Raw genomic sequence first — 13,421 nt, forward strand, 5'->3', positions numbered from 1 at the left:
CGGGCGCCGGCGGGCCACGCCCCCTCCCGCCGGGCCACGCCCCCTCCCGCCCTCGAGCCGTTATTGTGGGTCCCACCAAAATGGGGGAGGTTGACCAGGCCGCCCCTTCCCCTCAGCCCCCACCAGGGCGATGAGCTGCCCCAGCCTCAGCGCGGGACCACATCCCCACCATGCCGCTTCCTGCCGGGGGGGCGCGAGGGCGGCAGCGGGGGCCCACGGAGGTCAGGCTGAGGCGGCGTCCTCTGGCTCCGGGTGCTCCGCCAGGTGCAGCTTCTGTCTGGGCCTGGCGTCAAGGGAAAGCGCGGCCACGCGGCCCCCACCGCTGCCCACGCCCACCCTCCCGGCGCCCTGCCCGAGGATACATGGAGTTGCTGAGCTCCTCCAGCTGCAAGGAAGGAAGGAGAAGAGCGGCTAGGACGCCGGCCGGCACGCTGCGGCCATGGCCAAAACCAGAGCAGGACCAGGCCGCACAGCGGGGTGAGCAGGAGGAGGAGGAGGAGGAGGAGGAGGAGGAAGAGGTCGTGCTCACGTTCGTCAGCAGCTGGTCCAAGTTCCTGTCAGCCACCGTCTTCTTCTGCTCCTCGGAGAGCTCCTCCACGTAGACGTCGAGGCTGAAGTGGAGGCGCGCCAGCTTCTCCTGCATCTCCCGCACGTGCTCCAGCTGCTCGAAGGAGCACTCCTTCCCTGCGCCGGCACCGAGGAGCCGTCACGGCCCAGCCTGGCCCGGCCCACGCCGCCCTGGCCCCCCACCCCGCGCGCCCTGGCCCCCGCACCGAAGGCCTGCAGCTTGCCCGAGTGGAAGTCGTTGAGGAGGTTCAGCAGCCCGCCCTCCATCTCGCAGACGTCGGAGACGTCGGTGAGGAAGCTGTGCTGCAGCAGGGCCCCCAGCGGGGCCCCCGCGCTGCCCCCGGCCGGCGCCACCTGCGCTTTCTCCTTGCTTGTCCTGCGTGGAGGAAAACACACGTGGCATCGCCCGGCCCTGGCGCCGGAGGGGCCGCGGGGTGGCCGTGGGGGGCTGCCGCCCACCCCCCCGGGCTGGCACTGACCGCCTGAGCTTGGCCCGCTGCTTGGGCAAGGGCAGGTGGGGCAGCGGCAGCGCGAAGGAGGTGCTCTTGCTGGTGGGCAGCGGCAGCTTCCGCAGCGTCCCGGCGGGCGCCAGGCACGCCTTGGGGCTCTGCTTCTTCTTCTTGTCGTCCATCGCGGGGCTGGCCAAGGGTTTGGGGGCAGCAGGGGGGAGACCCTGCGTGGGAAGGACACAAGGCTCTTGGCAGCCCCGGCCCCTCCGAGGTGCTTGCAGGGCCTCTCCGTGCCCCGAAGCGTTTGCGACCCTGCGGCTCTCCTGTCCTTGTGCCCTGGAGCCGACAGGGACTCGGGGACCCACGGGGAGCAGCGCCCGGACAGTCCCTCCCAGGGCAGCGCTGCCCGTCCTGCCTGAGCTTTGCTGGCGTTTTCCTGGGGGCTCGGACAGGACACCCCAGCGTGCGGCACGGCGCTGCCTCGGCACGGCTCGCCCTGAGACCCCGCCACGCCGTACCGTGCCGGCTACAAACGCAGCCGAGCCGCGGCAGGGCTCCGCGGGCTCTCGTGGTCCGGCCCCGCGCAGCGGCGTGGCACGGCGTGGCGACGGGCCGCAGCCCAGGCTCTTGCTGTTGCTCAGGCTGTGTTATCCCAGTGTCCATGTCAGAGCATCCCGCGGTGCGGAGCGAAGCCCAGGGGCCTCGTCCACCCCCGCCAGGCGCTGCAAAGCAGCCTGGGCATTCCCAGCCGGGGGCTGTTTTTCACTGGCATTCCCCAGAGCTGCGGGGAAGGATTCCAGGCACATGCGCGCGCACCGAGGGCAGGGCAGGGAAATGCCCCGGCTGCCCTAACCGAGAGCTGGGGCAGAACCCACAGCAGGGGTTGGGGGGGCTCCCTCACCACCCACCGCGTTTYGGCCCCAGCCAAGCGCCTCCGTCCCCCCGGGCCCCTGCGCGGCAGCGGGACAGGGGTGTCCGGCGGAGGCCGCACGAACCCCTTTGCCCGCAGACTCCAGCCACCCTCCCCGAGCAGCGTGGCCCCGCCGGCGGAGGGGACTGACCTGCACCAGGCCGCGGTGCCTGGCGTGCGGTGCCAACCCGGCTGCGTCCCGAGCCCGCAGGACACCGTGTCCCAGCTGCAGGCCCAGGCTGGGATTTGCATTTAAAGGGGAAGGGAACTTCCTCCCGCTGCCGCCTGTCCCCGAGGCGGTGGCACTGCCGGACACTGCACGTCCGAGCAGCCCACAGCATGCGAACGGGCTGCGGGGCCTGGCCTGGACCCCAGCACCTGCTTCACACAGTAGGGATGAGGGCAGGATCCGGCCCCCGGTCACGCAGAGCGATGGGCCTGTTTGCACAGCGAGGGCCGGTGCAGATGAGGGCCGGCTCCTGCGCACCTTCCCGGGGCGCCGGACGCCTGCCTGCGCTGCCTGCTGCCGCCTGGCATCCCCTTAAATCAGCTCGGGCTGCCGCTCACAGGGGTTTACACCCCGTGTCCCCCGCACAACCCGTTTCTCTGATTTTAGCATCCAGGTTCGTGCGAACACAGGAGCTACTTTCACAAAAACAAGCCTCCAGCAGTCAGCCCAAAATACGAACTGAGCACTGCTTCTTATTTAAACCATTGCAGGATTTTAAGCCGCTCTTAAGAAATTGGGGGTGATGTGAATGCCAAGGGCTGGCCATTCCGGGGGGGTTGATCCCACCAGGACGTTTCCACCTGCAGAGCTGTTCCTGTGTCCTGGCTGCCCTGCGGGACAAACCGTCTGACCCTCCCCGTGGGCAGGGATGCCCCTCTGCTCCCGGAGGAGTTGGGGCCTTTCCCCTTCCCTGCCAGGAGCGTGTAGGGCCGGGGGCCCGCAGAGCCCGCGAAGCTGTGCCAGTTCCTGCACGAAGGCCCAGTGCCCCGGACCTCCCTCCCAAATGCTGCCTGATTAACGCRGTAGCATCAGCTGCCGCAGCAGAGCCGGGGCAGGGTGGCATCGGAGCACAGCAGCGCCTGCCGCGCGCAGCCCCGAACAGCCCGTCAAACCAGAGCTGAGCGGGACGGAGAGACAACACGGACGCCAGCAGCAAGTTTGTGTGCGTTTCTATTGGGTTTGCAGATACATACAACAGGCCCCACGCAGAGGCTTTCTGTACCATAACAAAAAATAAAGGGCTTGTGACTTGTAAGAGGTTTTTCTTTTACTCAAAGAGCAGGAAGGAAAGTCCCGCGACAGGCCGCAGCCCTTGCTCATGAGGAAACGGCGCAGTCCCACCCGGCCAGAGCTACGTTCGCTCGCTCAGGACAGGCCGGCTCCCGTCAGCGGCAGACGTGTCCCTGCGCTGGAAGAAGCAATACCGAAAGCGAGGGGCCAGAAGACAAATCCAAGCTGAGTCCCAGGGAACACRTCCCACTGCACGTTTGAGACTGCAGCTCTGCAGAGGCGCGTTGGACCCGTCTGCAGATGACCACGTTTGTTAAAACTGAATTTGCTGGAAACCTGGTGGAGGAAGGGGGACGCAGAAAGGCAACTCCTGCAGGCTGCTCCCCGCAGCAGCGAGGCAGGTCCTTCGCAACGGCACTGTACGTTTGCAGAGAGAAGACATAAGACCAACCGTGTTGCTAGAAGAGAAATTAAAATTGTTCCACTAAATACATCCACCATGAGGAATGGCTCAGGCCAGCTCACTTCAGCTTCACTAAAGCAAAAGGAAGGCAATGCTGAAAATAAAGTCTGTTGTAAAGAGAAGCTGCAGCAAGAAAGTTTCCAGACAAGCAGGGGCCTCCCAGAAAGAACAGGGAAAAGAAAAAGTCTTGAGAAACTAAATAGGAGTCCCCCAAGCACCCCGCTGGCAGGCCTCGCGTGTCTGTCCATAAATGAACTCTAAGCACAACGTGGTCCTTCAGGCAGAGCACTTCGGCGTTTGTCCGCCCCATCCTGCCGACAGGAGAGGCCACAGGCGTCCTCCCAGACGCGGTGGCGCAGGCAGGGTGACAGCGGGGCACTTGGGAGATGCTCTTCTGACAAAGCGAATGGGAAAAGAAGAAAGAGAGGCCTGTCATAGCCCCGGAGCACCAGCACAGCCCGACGGGAGGGTCCGACCCTGCCGAGGGACCAGCCCAGAGCACGGTCCTTGCGGTGGTCCCAGTGATTCAGCCTAAGCAGCGAGTCATGGAGCAGACACAGGGTTTATCCTCCTGGAACCCCAGCTCTATAAACACCTCCGAGACAGCCCCGCTCAGCACCGCGGGATGGGTGCCTGGAGGTCCAAACGCAGGGAAGAGGATTTCAGGTGGAAGGACTTCCCCGTCCCCTTGCACAACTGATCGCACGCGCTTGTGCAAAACACTTAGGAATTAGACCTTTGGATTAACTGTTTAATACACTTGTGCACATGTGCGTATAGCAAAGAGGCAACTGTGAATCATAAGGCTATTGAGACATTGGCAGGTTTGGGGAATAGCAAAGGCCCCGTGGGAGGCCTGTGTGTACCAGGTGCCCACAATTACTCTGCTTCTTTTTGTTCCCATTCAATACACAAAACCCAGACAACAGAGGAAAGACAGTCTCTTTCTCCCTCGTTTGCTCAGCTCACAGACGAGAGAGTTGCCAGTCAGGACATGAAAAAATGAGAGCAAGTCCAGGAGCTCCCTCCTGCCCGAGGCTGGATGCAGAGGAGAAAGGGAGAAGCCAGTGCTGGGAAACGCATCAGCTCTCCCCTGCTTAGCTCTTTTGCTTTAACTCGCCTTGAGAGCGTTGGTCTGAAGCTGGAGGAGGCGACACGTCCAGCTGTCCCAGTGCCACAGGCTGGAGGAGGGCCAGGGCAGTTCCACACACCTGCTTTCCTGAGCTGTGCTAGATTTTAGGGGAGTCACAGCCTGCCAATGACAAGGTCTTTTAGTGAGAGGGACAATCAGTTGAGTCTCCATATATTATTCACACACACACAAGGAGGTGGGTCATTCTAGTTGTCATATATATCCATATATAAAGTGTATGTTGCCCTGCACATATTTTATATATCATATATATATCATATATATATATATAATTTTAAAAACCCTCCAAAAACCTAAACTAGGAAATCTCAAAGCCCATGGAGGGCTTCCCCCTCACACTTGTCCAAGGACTGGGAGAGGGGTATCAGGTCAAGTCTGTGGAAACATTCATGTTACCCTCCCTTGCCCTACCTCTGGCTACCGCACAGCGGGCTCAGTCAGCGCCCTGAGTGCGTTCCTCAGTCCCACTCTGCCCCAAGGCTCCTATGCTCAGTTCTCCCAGGCTCTCCGCAGGGTCCGTGCTGTGTGTCGGCTTTCCTGAGTGAAGGCAATCCTCAGCCAGGCGCTGCTCTGCTGGCGCACTTCCCGCCGCCGCTGCCTCGGAGCCGTCCCGAGATGGGTCCTTCAAAGGCTCCGACAGGTCCGTGTCTGCCCGGGGCGCGTGGGCACACAGGTCCTGCACCTTCTTATTGAGGTCGTTGCGCTCTGTTTGCAGGGCCCGACACAGTTTCTCCAGGCGCTGGATTTTCACCTGAAGCCCCTCTAACTCCTTATCCCGAAGGGTTTTCTGCAAAGAGAAAGGCAGCTCAGACCCTGCCACTCTGGGAAGGGAGGCAGAAAGGGAGAGATGAAACCCCAAAGGGAACTCAAGGGGGATATATTTGTGACTGAGCAAACATTTAGCATTCAAAGGACCTGGTGCTATTGTCCCTGCTTCTTTCTCCCTTTGCCCCGTGGAGGCCAAGTGCAGCTGAGACTGTCTCAGACTTCTTCCAAGCACCTCTGCATTCATTAACCCTCACTTCTGCCACGCAATAGAGGGCTCCTATCATCATGTACAGGGAAGGAAGTCAAGCTGAAGGGAAAGACAATCCCCACCATACGACATGCCCACAACAAGACAGGAGTTGTCCTGCTATTCCTCAGCTCTGGCCCAAAGCTATCCAATACGTCACCAGCTGCCTGAGTCAGCACAGGAAAAAAAACAGCCAGAGCCTCCTTACCTCTTCAGCCATTTCCAAGAGAGCCTTGTTGCTGCTCTCCCAGCGAGAACGGTACATAGTGGTCTCTTTCTCTAGCTTCTTGATTTTCTTAGTCATCTACAGAATCACAGCAACAAAAAAAGAAACAAATAAGCCCCAGGCAGAGCGCTGCAGTCGGTTACGTGTAGGATACCCTCCAACAGGCACCCACTTTCCCAGCACAGACAGCGAGATGTTGCCGTCCTCGCTGGCCTGGGAAATGTCTCATCTTGCTGGAGTCAGCTTCTCCAGTGGGAAACACCAACCAGGCAACAACAAATCCAGGAGCCAGAAGTAGCCCCAGTTGTTCTGATACATATGGGGGCACAGCAGTCACCCCACAAGGATGGCATATCTTCTATAAGCAGCCAGCTCATGGCCAATTTTAATACCAGTAAAATTGAACAAAATCAAGGAGCTGCTGCTTCTTGGCTCACAAAAGCAGCGAGGAGAGACGGGCAGTGCCTCCAGCCCACGCTAGCTCTGCGGGGCAGTGACAGTTACCCACCTTCTCCATCTCCTGTTTAAACGTTGTGAACACTTCACTGCTTTTGGAAAGGGTGTTCTGGAATTCTTCAAACTTCTCTGTGTAGAGAGCCAGCTGGGGGAAGAGAAAGGGTTACAGTGCCTCACTGCTCACCACGGCACCCGACAGCCTTCCCACTCAGCCCTCCCCTGAGAGGGGGAGCTTTCAGCCAAGACTGAGCTAGTTATCTTGGGGCTGGACTTGACAACAAACAAGCTCACAGCACAGAGCTGCTTTGCCAACATAGGCACGGCAGAATGGGGAGCAATCCTTCCACTTTCTTACAGGCACATCCTTAGAGTGATGTGGATGCCCTGCAAACGTCTCCTGGCCTCAACACGAAGCACTTGCTGGGTCTGATTCAGCAAGGTACGCTCACACGAAAGCCCCCGGCACTGGGAAAGGTGCTGGTAAAACCAAGGCCACTTTCTCCAAGGAGGCAGAAGAGCTGAAGGAGGCCCCAGCTCACACTGTGCTTCCTGTGCTGACACGGGCTCACCAATGTCAAATTCAGGGACAGTCCTGCCCCCGTGTTTTCCAGCTTAAGGAGCTTAAGCGGCTCATCCCTGCGGAGGGAGGAAGGAAAACAAAGCAGGCCAAGCACACAGACCAGGTAACTCACCTGCTGCTTGAGATGGGTCTCCTGCTGCTTCATCAGCTCACACATCCTCTGAGACTCCACAGCTTCCTTCAGCAGCTAGGGAAGGGTAAATGCAGTTACCTTGCTGCCACTAGGGAAGGCTCTCAACATGCCCCTGCATGGCTGGTGCTTGGCCTGGAGGCAGCAGAGGGCTGGGAGAAACATGAAGAGCAGAGCAGGGCTCCAGTCTCGCTCCCGAGGCAGCTGGGGAAACGGTCATGGCTGGGTACGCGGCAGGCCTGGGATGGCCTGATCCGATTTGGGCTCTGCACTCAGAAGCTTGATGGTTACAAGCCTTCACAGAGAGATGAGGCAAAGAGTTTGCTGCCATTAAAGAATCGCAGTAAGACTTACAAAGTCCTTCTCCCGCTGGTGCCTCTCCTCTGCCTCCTTCAGCATTTCCTGCGCTTGCTGGAGCTTGGCGTCCACGAGCTGCTGCTGCAGGTCCTTGTGTTTGAACACCTTATCGATGTGCTGCCAAGGGAAACACGCCACCGGTCACTGACATGCTCAGCCAGGGCCCTGGTGCCCACGTGGCAATGGCAGTGATCCCAAGGGAAGATCCCAGGAGCCCAGAGGTCCCCTCTCCCCTCTGAAGCCAGTAGCTGTCACCGCCCCAGGGACACACTCCGCTGGGCAGAATGGAAGCACCAGAGCAGCCCTACACCAGGCCTCCTGCCCCGACCCACCTCCTCCCGCAGCTCATACTGCTCGATGAGCTTCTTGAGTCTCTCCGCCAGCTCCATGTTCTCCTGGCGCAGCTTGGAGTTCCTCTCGTTGTGTTGCTCCATCTGGAGCTGGATGTCGTTCAGTGTCACCTGGAAGTGGGATGTCACCTCCTTCCGCTTCTCCTCTTCCTCCCGTGCACGCTGGACACCCTCCTCCTGCGTGAGGAGGGCAGAGACAGCAGGACCATGTCAGCCGCTGTGCTGGACAGGTAGGTGAGCAATCCTGCCTAAGCCATGATGAATCCACCTGGCCTCCCACTATTGCTCATATTGCTTGAGAAGGCACCTTGGGCCACTGCCGGACTGCCGTTCCTCAGCCTGCTCTGGCCTTTCCCCTCCATTTCTCCAGTAAACAGGCCCTGAAATAATGCTCGGGCATGCTGGATAAGTTATATTTTGCCTCCTAGGTGTCGTTATGAATTTACCTCAAGGGCAGAGGTGGGCAGCACTGCAGAGCTGTTTGGGATATAAGGACGTGCAGAAGTTTGCTGACCCCAGGGAACTCCCCCGTACAGCTGCAGCTCTAGCAAACAGCTGCACTGATAGTAACCAACAGTCCAGGTCGCTGCTAGTCACAGTCACCAAGAGACACGCTAGGTCCTGGACATTGCCCCACTTGCCTTCCCCCATGACATTTGAGCTAGTCCACAAAGCGCCCTGCTCTTCTCCACTCAGGACAAGACCATGGGTGCTGCCCCCCTTCCCTCCTATCACTTGCCTTTCTTGCAAGATGATGGCTTAACAGCAAAATCAAAGCGCTGCCCTGGGCAGTTGACTGCGGGCAAACACAGGTGAAGGTAAGTCTGCCAAAGTGGCTTGCAGCCCCACAACACACAATCCGAGTGCTTGGGATCAAACAGCTCCTGAAGCAGTGGGAAAACACAAGACACTTGCCTTGAGGGTGCGGTTGTGTCTCTGGAGCTCACGGCACAGGCTCTCCAGCTTGCTGCGGGCCAGGATGGCTTTGCTGTGCTCGCTATGCAAGTGGTCCTTCTCTTGTACCAGCTGCGTCTGCTTCTTCTGCAAGATCTTCATCTGTTTCTGGGAGTTACGGTGCTCTTCCAGCTACAGCAGAGGAGCAAAAGGAACAGATGCAGCAAAACACATCAGAGCAATGCTGTGCCCTTGGGAGGGGACTTGGGACATTGCTCAAACGGAGCAGAGCTCTGAGCGCACGGCCGGCTGCACGGCAACCCTGAACACGTCCACTTTGGACGCACACAGCAGGCCTGATACTTCTGTGCGCTGGATCTAGGCACGTGCCTGAACTCCTAGCCCTGGTAAATGTGGCGCATGAGACTCATCGGATTCTTTGCGTGCACATTCAGCCATGCGACAGGCACGCAGCAATGCAGTGACTCTGGCAAACACAAAGTTCTTGTCAGGAAATTATCAACARAAACACGATGACTGAGTAATAGAGACTGGAGAAAAGCATTCGTGTTGTCCTCTGTCACAGCTGGGCTTGCCAACGCGCAGCTGAGCACTGCCTGCAGAGAGACATCAGCACACACAGGCCTCAGCATAACGGACCTGGCCACAGTACTCTCCTGAGACAGGATGGGCGAGAGATGCAATACTAAAGGAGGAGAGAGGAAACAGACCTGCAGTCCTCTCCCRCACAGATCTGCCAACAATACTCCTGTCCTCACTTGCTCCTCTGCAGAATCCCCAAACAGAGATGCCTGGCTGGACCAAGCAACAGCTGTCCTCTGGAATTTGGATATCCAGCATCGCAGGGATCCCAGAACATACCCTGCAAGGCTACACGAGCGTGCCTGGACTGTCCCTCCCAACACCAAGAAAAAAAAAACAAAAAAACTACAGCCATCTTCTGCCTCGTCAAACAGTCTCAGTCCTCACTGTTGCGGAGCGTCCTTCCCCAGAGCCTGGAACGAAGAAATAAGGACTCACCAGCTCAGCRTATTTCTTGCACAGTGCTGCCAGTTTCTCCTCTGGCGTGCTCAGGGTGTTCAGCGTCTGCATCAGCAAAGTGATTTCTTTGCCTGGAACGAGACACAGAATTTAAAAAAAATACATCCTTTACACAGAGCTCTCGCTCATAAGGCAAGGACGGGAGAGAGAAACCAGGCATCTGTGCACACCCCATCTCACAGCCACAGCTACAATCTCCAGTGCCTTCTCTGGGCTCTGCCCTGTAGGTTTTACTACATACAACCAGGGGGGAATTGAAGCAGGTGTGGGGAGACTTGGCTTTCAGAACAGGCACCACCACTGGGCTGACTAGGCAGAGCTGGGTCTAGCAGAAGGGAAATGCGCAGAATTCAGAGCTGCAGCAGCACTCAGAACCAGTCAGCGCCTTTGCAGCACTCAGTATGTTCCCTCGCACACCACAAGAACGAGATGCCATATCGTTTCCAAACACTGCTGTACATCACGCACATAAGGTGCTTATTTCACAGAGGAAAATCAGCGCAGTACAAAAAAAATTAAAAAAAAAAACAATGTCTGCACTGAAGTTCTCAAGCTGGCTGCATACCACAGCGGGGAACCTCTTACCAAGGCCTTTGGCTTTCTTCTTTTCCTGAGCCCTCTTCTGATCCCGCTCCCCACACTCCTCGCCGGGTCGGAACTCTTCGGTCCCCTTCGAGTTTTCCTTCTCTCCATTCATCTCAGGGCTGCCYGACTCCTGGTCGCCGTTCCTCGGGGACTCGCTACGACACTTCTCCGCTTCCTCCGGCTCCGCGGGCTCGCTCTGTCCGCCGTCCTCGCCTGGACCCTCCTGGCTGGCATCCACACAGTACGTGTTCAAGATGTCCTCAAGCTGTCTGCTTAGCTCTTCCGAGACGTCACGCACGGCAGGCCGGGAGGACTTCGTGTCCTCCTGTGCGAGAGGAGCTGTGGGAGACGGGAACACAAAAGCATGATGCTTCCCCCACACGGTCTATTCTCTCATCTCTGCTACGGCCCTATAAACCCAGAGCCCAGGGAAGGTTTCCCCAGCACCCCACCGCACCAGGGCAGGCTAAACTTGCAGCAACATAAGCTGCTTTGTTCTGGCTGCGTCTGCAGCCAGCTGCCCTGACAATAGAGGTGCATTCCTAACAGCCTCTCTTTTGATCACGAGAGCATGACCAAGCCCCTGACATCTGTCAAGAGCAAAATTTCACACCCCCCACCATCCTTGAACGAAAGCAGGTTTTGCATGAGTTTTCCTTCACAGGAACAGCCTGCTAATATCCCTGGAGCGAGGCTTTGTGAGACTACAATAGATTTAAAACCCGAGCTAGTCTCTCTTGTCACATATAGAACAGCTGTATTGGGTCAGATCAAAGGTATCTTGTCCCTAAGAGCAACCAACAGCRGATGCTTAGGGAAGGAGTAGGCAGCACATCCCTCAGCATGCTCCTTAGCTTCCAAACTTCCCCCAAATGAGACTCCTTGATGACAGACAGCAGTTGGTTATTAAACTAACTCTACACCCTGGGCATTTGCTACATCCCACACTTACAAGGCATCAGAACATAAGGCAGGGTTAATCTTAACTAAGCACCTACTTTATTAGACATGTTTTTCTTCTTCCAGAGAATTATTTTTATGACTTGAAAAGTGCCAGTAACAGGGCAGGTCACTCAGCATAACACTGTCCCAAGGAAAGAACTGTCTGACTTTTTCCCGTATGGGATCCTTAAGGTCTAAGCAACAGTAAATAACCCATCGTGTTCAGGTCGGGATCAGAGGCAGATGCAACTCCAAACTTTGGTAACCTGTTCCCCAAGGAAGCAGTAACTACTTCAGAACTGCGCATACACAGAAGCGATAAGAAACAAGGATTTCCTGCTCCTGACATCACGGCTGCTCTTATTCAAGTCAAAAGGGCTGGATACAATGGCCCACCCTCCTACGGAGAAAGCAACAGCCCAACTCTTTTCAGGCTTGAAACCCGCCCTCCCGCTTTTCCTGCGCCTCGCTGCTCCGGCTGTCAGCACCATCCGCAGCCACCGACAGGGAGCTGCGCGTCCCGGGACCTGCGGACTCCCCACCTGCAAGGGGTGCTGCAGCCTCAGGTAAGTCGCCTTCCTCCAGCACCAGGCTGCTGCTCATTTTGGAAGAACTAGCAGGCCGCGGGGCAGCTTTGGTCTCGCCACCTTGGTTCTTCATCACGACTTTGCTCCCCACTCAGTCTCAACAAGCCCTAGTGAATGAGAAACAGCAACCGTATTTAATTTTAAGAAGTAACAGTTTGGGGGATTACAGCAGGATTCATCACCTTGCTGGGGAGACAACCGGTGCACTCAGAACGGAGAAACGACTCGTTCCCAGGGAGGCTGCTTCCCCGCTGCCAGCTGCCACTATCCCACCTGCGGCTCAGCACAGAGGAAAGCAGCATTTCGTGATTTGCGCCTCACTGCAAAGGCCTCTATGTCAGAATAATTATTCTTTCAGTTGAGAAATGCTAGAAGCAGCCCCTGCTAGGGCAGGGAAGCAAATCCTGAATCACGCACAGCATGTAGCTTTCCTAATCTGTAGGGTACARCCTTCTCAGCACTGTTACTCTCCCCTGCCCCCACCACACTTTCCTCTTAGAACATTTCTCCTCCTGCTAACAAGCGTGTTTCACAGCTGAGAGCGATCTGTGCAGGCTGACAGCAAAACCCCCTCCCTACGTGGAAGGGCCAGGGACCAAAGCCTCCACGGGAGAAAAGTCAGCACCGACTAAAACAATAACGCATACCTGGCCGGAGAAAAGCGTGCAGCTCCCAGGCAGAGCTGGAGCTCAGCACTGAAAAGATTAACCAGCCTCACCACGAGCCACAACTAACAGACGGAGCTCAACTCCCAGCTCCTCGCTCATCTTCCTCCTCTCCCCCCCAGCAGGGTATGTTCTCTCYGACTCTTCCCCCCTGCACCCTCTGCTCCAGTTATGATGCTAATTACAAAGCAGAGGCAGCCAGTGCTCCTAGTCTAGAGCTGAGGGATCCTTCCGCAAGAGGTGGGARAAACCCTTGCTGCAATTTCGCAGTAGTCACCCAGCGAGACCTGGGCTCTTTCTCAGAGAGCAGCCCAGGACATGGCTTATGAAGTAAAAACGCAGGAGAAAATTAGGAGCAGGCGCAGCAGCCGAGCACACGTATCATCCACCCACGGGCTGGCAAGGCTGCGCCCCCTCCCAGGCAGGCCCGCAGCCCCCAGCACGCTGCTCTCGTGCCCTCAGGAGCTCCTTTTCCTCGGCTGCTGTAAATAGCGCAACTCCCGTGTGCTTCCCCAGGCTCCAGCAGGCGATAACCGGCTCCGCGGCACCCCACGCACCCACCCTGGGCTAGAGGCAGCTCCTCTGACCCTGCCCCGGCCTTTGCCTCTCCGACCGAGCCCTGCCCGGCCACGCTGCCCCGGACCCAGCACCCCACGCAGCCCCCTGCACCCCCATGTCCTGCCCCACTGCCACGACAGCCCCTGCCCTCACCGTTAACACCCCTGCACCGCCCCACAGCGAACGCTGCCACTCCTGCCCCTCTCCCCGGTCAGTACTGACCCGACCCCCC

The 13,421-nt window shown here is 57.8% G+C and overlaps 2 protein-coding genes across 2 annotated transcripts; both read right to left on the bottom strand.

Annotated features, from left to right (window-relative positions):
• Positions 1-88: 88 nt before the first annotated feature.
• On the bottom strand, positions 89-2,990 carry CCDC28B (coiled-coil domain containing 28B). Its single transcript, XM_026085907.1, has 5 exons — positions 1,047-2,990; positions 774-943; positions 530-684; positions 363-385; positions 89-277 (listed from the first exon to the last, which is right to left on the bottom strand). The coding sequence occupies exons 1-5, from the start codon at positions 1,196-1,198 to the stop codon at positions 223-225; spliced, it is 555 nt and encodes a 184-aa protein (XP_025941692.1). The 5' UTR covers positions 1,199-2,990; the 3' UTR covers positions 89-222.
• Positions 2,991-3,090: 100 nt separating this feature from the next.
• On the bottom strand, positions 3,091-12,239 carry TXLNA (taxilin alpha). Its single transcript, XM_026085897.1, has 12 exons — positions 12,149-12,239; positions 11,922-12,073; positions 10,438-10,776; positions 9,832-9,923; positions 8,812-8,982; positions 7,879-8,073; positions 7,544-7,663; positions 7,172-7,246; positions 6,532-6,624; positions 6,006-6,101; positions 5,194-5,569; positions 3,091-4,881 (listed from the first exon to the last, which is right to left on the bottom strand). The coding sequence occupies exons 2-11, from the start codon at positions 12,037-12,039 to the stop codon at positions 5,216-5,218; spliced, it is 1,653 nt and encodes a 550-aa protein (XP_025941682.1). The 5' UTR covers positions 12,040-12,073; positions 12,149-12,239; the 3' UTR covers positions 3,091-4,881; positions 5,194-5,215.
• Positions 12,240-13,421: the final 1,182 nt, after the last annotated feature.

The sequence above is a fragment of the Apteryx rowi genome, unplaced genomic scaffold (assembly GCF_003343035.1).
Source record: "Apteryx rowi isolate R43461 unplaced genomic scaffold, aptRow1 scaffold_68, whole genome shotgun sequence".
Taxonomy (NCBI): domain Eukaryota; kingdom Metazoa; phylum Chordata; class Aves; order Apterygiformes; family Apterygidae; genus Apteryx; species Apteryx rowi.